Here is a 10826-nt window from a genome sequence, read left to right on the forward strand (position 1 = left end):
TCATCTCCTAAATCTACTACTACTACTACTACTACTACAACTACTACTACTACTACTACTACTACTACTACTACTACTTCTACTACTACTACTACTACTTCTAATTTGGTATACGGTTTCATTGTTTTTTTTTTTTTCTATTTTTGTAAAGCTTATGAGTGGAAAGAGAGGCAAAATCGTAAGAAAACAATGAAAATAAGAAAAAAGTAAGAAAAAATTAACAAAAATAGATTAATTTAAACTTACTTATTTACTTATCACGCCGTTTATTTATTTATTTATTCATTTTTCAAGTAAGCGAGGTAAGTAGACTTCATGGTACAGTTACGATGAGAAAACAACAACAACAACAACAACAACAACAACAACAACAACAACAACAACAACAACCACAGAGTACGTTAAAGTATAAGGTAACACCCTGAAACAGAATAACCTAACCTAACTTTTATGTATCGATTCACCTAAAAAGAAAAATAAAATAAAATAAATAAATAGAAAACGAGTCTGCCATTTAAGCCACACAATTATTTTCTTCTTCCTTTTTCTTTCCTCTTCCATTTTCTTTCCTTCTTTCCTTTTTTTTTTGTATCTTCGCAAATCGGTAAATCAGAAAAGACACCAAGATAAAAGAGAAGAAGAAGAAGAAGAAGAAAAGAAGAATAACGATAAAGGTTCTTCAACTTTCTCTGCATATTTGTTCCCTTCACCTTCCCTTCACCTTCCCTTCACCCTCCCTTCACCTTCCCTTCACCCTCTCAGACAAAGCAGAAGGAAGATAAACTAGTGATAAAAAAAGAAGATTAATGGAGGAATATGGTATGGAGAAAACTCGTAAAAATAGAAAAAAAGTGGGAAAAAATGAAAATAAGATAATAAAAATGCAGGGATATTAGATAAAAGTAAATAATGGATGGAGTGATGATGATGATGATGATGGTGATGACTGCAATAAAAATACACAAAAGAAATGGAAAAAGAAATAGGAATGAAAGAGAAAATGTGAGGAAATAATGAACAAAGATGATGATAATTACAGTAAAAATACACGAAAGAAATTAAACAAATGGGAATAAAACAAAAAAAATAACGCTACAGGAAAAATAGAAAAAATTAAAAAACACTCATAAATTAATAAATAAAATATAATTAAAGTAAAAATGCTTCAAAATCCACAAAATTCACCTATTCTGCCAAAATACTCAAGCTGCCCCTCGCATCCCATTTTCTTTGAGGTGGATCCAGACTCAATCACCCCTGCCTTTTTTGCTTGAGTGTTTCAGGCACTCGAGGTCACCTGGTGGTAGTAGTAGTGGTGGTGGTGGTGGTGGTGGTGGTGCGCGCGTATACACACACACACACACACACACACACATCGCTACTGTTAGAGAGAGAATGAACGAAGGATAAAAGGATAAAATGACAATTTGAGAGAGAGAGAGAGAGAGAGAGAGAGAGAGAGAGAGAGAGAGAGAGAGAGAGAGAGAGAGAGAGAGAGAGAGAGAGAGAACGGAGGGCGCGAACTCGTATATTTGTTTGTGGGCGTATTTAGAGTCCCCCCCCACACCCACACACACACACACACACACACACACACACACACACACACACACACACACACAGCAGATGAACAAATAACAGCAAATCGAACACTGTGAAGGGAGTAATAATGGAAGCTTTAGCCAACATTAATAGTCGAGGCAGAACAAAACACCACCACCATCACCACCACCGTTATCACCACCACCACCACCACCACCATTAACAGCTGCAGTAGTAGTAGTAGGGGTAGTAGTAGCAGTATATAGCAACAATAAAAGCCAGTCAGCGAACTATCAACCACAGCAGCAATCATATAACAAGCACAACAACTACTATTAACAACAGCAACAATGAGAATAACAACAAACGAAGCAGCAGCGTTAATCTCATGGCAGCAACAAGAGCAACACCAACAAAACATATTTACCACCAAAATTAACACCTCTACAAAAAGACAACAACAATAACAACGAAGAAGAAGAAGCATGATAATTAACCTTACACCACCAATAACACCATAACACCAGAATTAACACCACACCTCCAAAAATAAATAAACATACAACACTAACAACAACAACAGCACTTACACAGCCTCCTGACGCTTGCCTCCTCTCAGCCTGCAGGTAGCGGTCCAGGTTCATTTGTTGGTAATATTCCAGGAAGGACATTTTGCTGGCACTCTTGGGAACCGCATCTCTTCCTCTACCACCACCACCACCGCCTTCCTCCAAGACTAAGGGCGAGAGATACATTCCCTCCTTCCCCTCCGCTCCTCCGTGCCCTTGGGAGAATCGCACCACCATTTTTTTCTTTCACTGTTACCTCAGTGGACTGTCACGCATTGGTTAGTGTCTCTAGTTCTCCTGGTTCCGTTTGTTCTTCCTTTGTGTTCTGGTGTGGTCAGGTGTGTGAAAGGCCAGGTAGCTTCAATCTCACTCACAGGTTAATTGAATCTTGTTTTGCGTGTTCACTTTCTTTCACTTTTTGTGTTGTTCTGGGGGATTGAATGGAGAGCAGGTGAGAATCTGGTAAGGTATGGTTAGGTAAGGAAAGGTAAGGTGAGGTAAGGTTAGGTTAGGTTAGGTTAGGTTAGGTTAGGTTAAGTAAGGTAAGGTGAGGTGAGGTTAGGTTAGATTAAATTAGATTAGGTTAGATTAGGTTAGGTAAGGTAAGGTGAGGTAAGGTTAGATTAGGTTAGGTTAGGTTAGGTAAGGTTAAGTAAGGTTAGGTTAGGTTAGGTTAGGGTAAGTTAGGTTAGGTTAGGTTAGGTTAGGTTAAGTTATAGTAGATCCATTTATCATTTATCTTTGGTAGAGTTGAAGAGGGACGCTATTTATCTGTGCTGGCGGTGAATCACACTCAGCGCTGCATGGCTCAGTGTTTGCGGTGACTCAAAGAAATCAGTCCTTCAGTAAGTAGTTAATCATGAATATTCAAGTTCCTTTATTATTATCATCATTATTCTGGAGGCCACAAAAAATTAAAGAGAATCGGATGCAGTTTTTCAAGACCATATATTGATATTTTCCTTCATGCTCTATGTATTTTATGAATATTTCTTATGTATACACTGTTCTTTTCCCTTTTGTCTTTTCTGAATTTTCTTTTTAGATGAAAGGCTATACGCAAAATTAAATTAAATGTATTTCGAAACAACAGATCGAATTTTTCTTCGTTTTTATGTATTCGGTAATATCTGTTAACCTTTAGCGATCCACATATACAGGGATTATAAGAACACAAGTCAACAAGATCAAGAACAAGATCAGAGAAATCGTACGGAATACTAAACTTTTACGATGCGCTTACAAAAATAAATAAATATAACTTGCACCATTGCTGAGTCATAGATGAGCGGGTTGCAAGACGTGAATTAATGTTTACAAGTGATTAGTTTACAGACAACGGATATCATGCGGAAAAACACACACACACACACACACACACACACACACACACACACACACACACACACACACACACACACACACACACACTCCCCTGTAATCTTTTCCTGGTCTCCACAATAACACAGCCACCGAATGTCTTTCCCCATTGCTTGAGGCGCCAGGAAGTCGTGTGGGCTTACAATAGGAAGAATTTAGCTCTGATGATGTGTTTCCCATCCTTCTCTTACTCCTTCCCCTCTCCCTTTACACTCTTCTCTAACCTCTCCCTTGAATACTAATTTCCCAGTTGTGTCAGGTCTCGTGTTTCCCACCACTTCTGTACCTCTTCCCCCCGCCTTAATCTCCATCTCTTCCTTCATATTCCTCTCCCTAACCTCTTCTTGGATACTAATTTCTCGGCCGTCTTAGATCTCGTGTTTTCCATTCCTCCTCATGTACTCGACCTCTCTCTTTCTCATCTCCTTCTCCCTCTTTTTTTTTTTTTTTCAGCGAGCAGAAGTGATAATCTGTATTTTTCAAACTTTTCGGTGTCTTGTGTCAGGTATCTTTTAACAGGCTCTATTGGAAGTTGTAGAGGTTTTTTAAGGGTGTTTTCATAATTCTAGTGAAAATAATCTTTAAAGAACTTAAGAACATAAGGGAAGCTGCACGAAGCCATCAGACCCGCACGTGGCAGTCTTGCATGAAGTAAACCCATCTATCTTCACCTAACCTAACCTAACCTATCTCCACCGATCCTTCTCCTCACGCGATCCCAGAATGGTCACAAGGTCACAGTGGCAGGACCCGTGGCGTAATGGTTGGGCAACTATCCCCACCACAAGTGCACCAGATAACGACCGTTCGATACCCGCAGGCATGGCCACTACGCATGACTGGGTATGTTAGGTGGATGGAACTGGTTTGATACGAGTATGTATTCATGTTTCTTGATGTATACCCTAAGTTCCCCCAGTGTAAATTTTCCCCGTAGACATTCCTCGCTCAAGGTTTCCCCATAAAATTATAAGTTAGGTTAAGTAGGTGGATGGATAGATTAGGTTAGGAAAAGTTAGGTTAGGTTAGGACGTTAGGTTAGGTTAAGTTAGGATAGGTTAGGATAAGTTAGGTTAATTTATGATAAGTTAGGGTGGGTTAGGTTAGGTTAGGATAAGCTGGGTTAGGCCGGTTAGGTTAGGTTAGGTTGGTTAGGTTAGGTTAGGTTAGGTTAGGTTAGGTTAGGTTAGGTTAGGTTAGGTTAGGTTAGGTTATGTTGGTAGAATATATCACGGGGAAATTTCTTCCGATTAAACGTTTATGGAGGAATGTTAGTGGACTGAATTTTCTTGAGTGCAATTCCTCTAATAGGGGAACACTGGTGGATGGAGTTTGCTTGAGCGCCATTGACTCAGGAGTGCTTCCTGCATTACACATTTTTCTACTGATGGCGCCAAATTCTAAAACTATTACTAAAATCATGAAATCACCCTTGTAAACAGCAATAACATCAACTGAAACCTGTCAAACAATCCCTAGAACCAGGAAAACACTGTTGAAAGTCATAACAACTTCTGAGAAGGCTGTGAAACTAGCAATGGAATCAAGGAGACAACCGTGAAAACACCCAGTAACTTTCAAAGGAGCTTGTTAAGAGTAATGGAGATCAGAGGTCGAAGTATTTCATAACGGCGTCCCTGAATGCCACTTGGGCTTGTTCCCGTCACAGCACAAGGACAGAAGTGGGACAGACTATGCAGCGCTGACCTCCACTGTATTATCTTCCATAGCCTGCAACTCACTCTTACAAGAAAGAAGTATCAAGGCAGCTCGGCCACTGAAGCGTTTTTGCGTCTTTCAAACCAAACTCTACATTTTCTGAAGCGCCACTGGTCAGGTTTTTTCTTATAAAGTTTGCAGCGTTTCACTCATTCTGCCTTTCGTAATCAGATACATAAATGCAACGGTTTTTTCCTCACTACATCCTTGGCAGGAGTGTATTGCGGCCACTCTCCTGTCCATTACTGCCTCACGAAATGACCGCCCATCAAACACAAACTGTCGCCACGTTAACCTTGAGGGAATCCTTTGTTGTTGAGCGGATTTGTTGTGGTCGCAGCATTACAGGCAGCCAGCCATTACCGGTAGTCGCCGGCTGCCGCGGGGTAACCTTGGGGGACGCCTTCGCCGGCCTCCTTTCATGTGGCCTCCGTCCCTCCCACTCCGCTGCTCCTGACGCGACCACCACCCCGTCCTCCACCCGCCACCCACCATCCACCCACCGCCCCCGCGGCAACACTCCCGCTGCGATAATGACAAAACAAACGACGGTCGTGTGTCGTGAGGGCGCGCACACGAGGCCGGCTTATCTATGGCGACAGTTTTTCCCGTCAAGCCAACAGCCTCGCAGCGGCCGGCGGCGGTATCGACACACGCCCTGGCCGTCACTCTCGTCACGCCACGATAACGCTGCGCTGGTTGGTGGCTGATCACGGCGCCTGACCCCTTGCTGATCTGACCCCCACACCACCGTGACCGAGGCGCCGCTGCTGCCCTGCCGCCTGGTGGGGCGCCGCGCCGCGAGCACCACCTCCCACCGTGCCACTGTTCTTGCCCTTGCCCCTCTCCTGCCCCGCCCCGCCTCGCCCCGCTGTCTGGCCGCCCCTTTTACCTTTATACACCCCTTTGTTCTGGCTGCTCCAGCTGCTGGTCCGCCTGCCAGCACCCAGCAAGGGAGACGCAGTGTTGGCGCGGTCTGCTGTGCCTGCTACACCTGCTATTTCCCTCCCTGGCAGCGCCCCGCCCTCACACACACTGCACGAGGCACTGAAGCGTTTGCATGCCTGAGCGGGTGTGTGTGAGAGCGGGTGTACACGTGGGCGAGCATGATATGTGAGACAGGGTTGTCGGGGGCCGGTGGCTCCTCATTGTCCTGTCCTGTCCTGCTGAGCAGATAAGCAGAGTGCCGCAAGGCTTCCTGCTATCTGTGTGACCTATGTCCCCCCCACCTGCCTCCCTCCCCAGGGCACTGGCACCCTGGCACCCTACCGGCGGTCACACACTCCCTGCTTGCTTGGTGTGCTCCCTGCCTCCCTCTCCCTCCCTCGAGTCACTGTCTCCACCCCACGTTCTCACGCTCCATCCATACCCACGCTGAGGAGGAGACGCTATAGGAAAGAACACGACGGCAACTGAGGCACTGAGTCAACACAGCCTCATCACACTGACCCAGACTTGCCTCGCCGTCACAAAAACCACAAAGAGTCCCTCAGAATGCTCCAGTAACTCACACAAGTCCTCATGATAATTCAGTCGCCATCGCTCCTCGCAATCTGTCCCTGCTCTCGCCTCGCCGCGCCTGACCATCCACACGTTCGGCGACACCCGCGGCCAAGCTGACAACACTGACACACTGACACACACCACATGTACATATTCGTGTCAGCACGCACATAGGTCTGTAAGTGCATGAGTACTGTTTGTATATTAAACTAGCGTTCGAATTCCTGAAGCAGCAACAGCATAACTAAAGCCGAGAACTGAGGGAAAGACGGGAATCGAACACAACTGTCCCCCACTTCTCCTCCCTCTCCTCCCTCTCTGTCTCCTTGTCCTCTTCCTTGACATGTCTTTCAGTATTGAGTCAGACGATTAAAATTCCAACGAAGCAGCAACACACACGTCTAGACTTTTGTTATATGTAAGGCACATCCCCCCCACCCCTCCCGCCCCTTGTTGCTGCCCCGAGCCACCTATCCTCTCCTGCCCGTGTGATTCCATACAGGTGAAGATGCTGCGAGGTCTTACGTAACTTAATTCAGATGAAGTGGCGTGGAAACCTGAGAGGGAAGGAAAGATTGAAACTTGATAGGCAGAAAGACATGGAGAAAAAGAAGCGGAAGCGGAGGTGAATAGGAGATAAGGATGAAATATAAAGGAAACAGAGACAGAAGGATGAAAAGGATTTGTCTTGAGATTTACAGGTAGTTAGAGGGTGCAGTTATATATGTAAGGGAAGAAGATGAGAGGAAGAGGATGGAGAGGGAAATGGGAAAGAAGGGAAGTGAGAGACAGAGAGAGAGAATGAAAAAAAGTAATGCAAACTCACTCTTCTCTCACCTCCCCTCTCATTCTTCTCTTATCCCCCCTCTCACTCTTTCTTCTCACTGCCCTCACTGCTCTCACTCCCCTCAATCTCCCTCTCCCTCTTGTGACTCAAAACTAAGCTAGAGGTGTCTCCACGCGTACATTCTTACACACACACACACACACACACACACACACAGCTGCACCACCGTTGCCAGCCAAGATCTTACACTTACTCGTAAATAAACTTCACAAATAACACCACCACCACCACCACCACCACCACGCATCAACAACACGCACCACACCACCACCACAGCACACTTTCAAGACACCACATCTGCTTACCTCCGCTCACGACCACTGCAACACAACACTGCTCGATCACACCACCAGCACCACTGCCACCACCACCACCACCACCACCACCACCGCCACCTCCACCACCACCAGCAATGACATCCGAGTTACATCATTCTACAACTGAGTCTACTTGTGAGTTTTTTTTTTTTTTTTTTAATGTTACAGTGAAATTTCCCAAGAAATAACACTAAACGTACAAGGGAAGTGAAGTGTACACGCACACACACACACACACACACACACACACACACACACACACACACACACACACACAGACAAGCAGGGGTTTGAAAGAAAGGCAATAACAGGTAAGCTTTTTTTTCTTTAGTCAGCACGAAAGTCGCTTAACGCACACACACACACACACACACACACACACACACACACACACACACACACACACACACATTGGTAGAATATCGAAGACTTAACAAGACTCTTAAGCTCCTTTTATGCTCCTTCTTCACCTTTACCTTTACACTTAGCGAAGAAAAGGTGTACAATTTTTAAACTTCCCGCGCCTATTACCGCTAGGCCGCCAGCAGGTGCCCCCTCTTCATTGCAGGAGGATCAGAGCACACGAAATAGGGAATGTTTCGTGACTTTGCCCGTAAGAAGGAAGGTATTACAGGGAAGTTTTGAATCACGACGCCAGTTCATTTATAACTTTGAATCGTGTGGTCAGAAATATTTCTCAAAAATTCTCGCTCCTAAGAAATTTGTAACTTTAAAGTGTGAAGTAAAAAATGGTGCTTTGTAATGTTAACTCGTGGAAAAATATACGAGTAAGCTTAACAGTAAATGATAATGGTATATAACATAAAAATTTTCGTCCTTTCATAATAGCAAGTGAAAACGACAGCAATGCTAATGAATTTCTAGTGTTACAAAATGGTTCTCGTATCATGTTCGTTCATGAGAAAATAATGTTCACTTCATATTTTTAGTGGTAAAGTAATGAAGGCCTTCAAAACATCGCCTTTCAGTAACAATAAGTAACAACAACAGCAACATTAGTAATTTTCTTATGTTTCGTTTAATTACTTACGATAAAATGACTTCCCCTCATACGATCAATCAATAATAACAATAACAACAATAAAAATAATAACAATAATAATGATAAAAATAATAATAATACAAGCACGTCTTTAAGCACAGAGGCGGCACCAGAGCCACCAGAGTGCCAACCGCCAACCACAAGTGCCAAACTATAACTGAAGGTGCCACTGTGCTGAAGCGACGTGGCACTCCCCAGATCTGGCACTAACCCTCTACCCAGTGCCCCTCACCCCCATACCCTCTCTCTCTCTCTCTCTCTCTCTCTCTCTCTCTCTCTCTCTCTCTCTCTCTCTCTCTCTCTCTCTCTCTCTCTCTGTGAAATCTTTCGTCTTCTTTGAATTGTGAGAACGTTCGTTTAATGAGCAAGTACACACACACACACACACACACACACACACACACACACACACACACACACACAAGTATTCCCCCACCCCCAATGTACATTTTCAGTTTGTTGACTGCCTAAAGAATAAACCGTTTATTATTATTATTATTATTATTATTACACACACATCAGACTTGTTAACTGTTACTAAAAATTAATTAAAAACTTACAAATACTTATAAATGAAAGAGAGAGAGAGAGAGAGAGAGAGAGAGAGAGAGAGAGAGAGAGAGAGAGAGAGAGAGAGAGAGAGAGAGAGAGAGAGAGCGCTGATAAGACAAAGGAAAATGGAGGGAGAGGATGTCAAGACAGGAAAGAGGAGGAGGAGGAGGAGGGAGAGATAAAGAAGAGGAAAAATAGAAAAACTGATAAACGAGAAAGGATGAAAAAATAGAAGAAAGCGGAAATACAGAGAAGACGGAAGGAGACGATACAGGAAATGAAATAGGATAGAAAAAAAGATGAAGGAGGGAGGGAGATGAGGGTAAAAGAAAAAGGGAGATTAAGAAAGGAGGAGGAGGAGGAGGAGGAGGAGGAGGAGGAGGAGGAGGAGGAGGAGGAGGAGGAGGAGGAGGAGGAGGAGAAGGATAAGTGACGGAGGGAGTGACGTTAGCTGATTCACTCTCCTGCACTCATCTCCTCAACTCATCTCCTCTTCCCCCTCCTCTTCTCCATCTCCACATTCCTCTTAATCATACTCTTATTCTTATCTCCCCTCCTCTTCCTCCTCCACCTCCTTCTTCTTCTTCTTCTCTTCATCCTGCTGCAGACTTCCCCGTGACTCACTAATCATCTGTCACTCACCTGGTATATATATGGAACAGGTGAGGTGTATTAATAAGCGTCTTGTTTTAGCCATACAGGTATATACATACTAGCATGCCTCACCTGTGATGCATCGCCACCTTTACTACGCATCACGCCTCCCTTATGACGGCGGTGATGGTGGTGGTGGTGGTGGTGGTGGTGGTGGTGCCGGTGATAATAATAATAATAGTAATAATAATAATAATAACAATAATAATAATAATAATAATAATAATAATAATAATAATAATAATAATAATAATAATAATGATAATAATAATAATAATAATAATGATAATGATGATGATAAAGAAGACGACGAAGAAGAAGAAGAAGACGAAGAAAAGAAAAAGAAAAAAGAAAAGAAAAGAAAAGAAAAGAAGAAGACGAAGAGAAAAGAAGAAGAGGGAGAAAAAAAGAGAAAGAGAAGAAGAAAAGGGAGAGAGATAAACAGAACAAATATAAAGTTAAAGAAAGAAGATAAATAAGAAAAATAGAAACAAGAAAAAAAGAAGAGAACAAACGAAAGATACGAAAAAAGAAAAAAATATCTGAGTCAAAACAATGGAAAACAAAGACAACAACAACAACAACAACAACAACAACAACAACAACAACAACAACAGTCTCTCCCAGTCACTGTGCAACATTTATTTACAAACAGGCTTAACTAACCCTTCATATTTCAC

At 43.2% G+C, this 10826-nt stretch overlaps 1 protein-coding gene across 1 annotated transcript in view; it reads right to left on the reverse strand.

Moving 5' to 3' along the window:
* Nucleotides 1–9142, reverse strand: part of LOC135093692 (uncharacterized) — a 61008-nt gene extending 51866 nt beyond the window's left edge. Inside the window, exons 1-2 of the mRNA XM_063993200.1 lie at nucleotides 9022–9142; nucleotides 2133–2539 (exon numbers count right to left, since the gene is read on the reverse strand). Coding sequence (XP_063849270.1) covers nucleotides 2133–2348 — 216 coding nt within the window. The 5' untranslated portion in view covers nucleotides 2349–2539; nucleotides 9022–9142. The remainder of the gene's footprint in view (nucleotides 1–2132; nucleotides 2540–9021) is intronic.
* Nucleotides 9143–10826: the final 1684 nt, after the last annotated feature.

Source organism: Scylla paramamosain, chromosome 43 (genome assembly GCF_035594125.1).
Source record: "Scylla paramamosain isolate STU-SP2022 chromosome 43, ASM3559412v1, whole genome shotgun sequence".
Classification (NCBI taxonomy): Eukaryota; Metazoa; Arthropoda; class Malacostraca; order Decapoda; family Portunidae; genus Scylla; species Scylla paramamosain.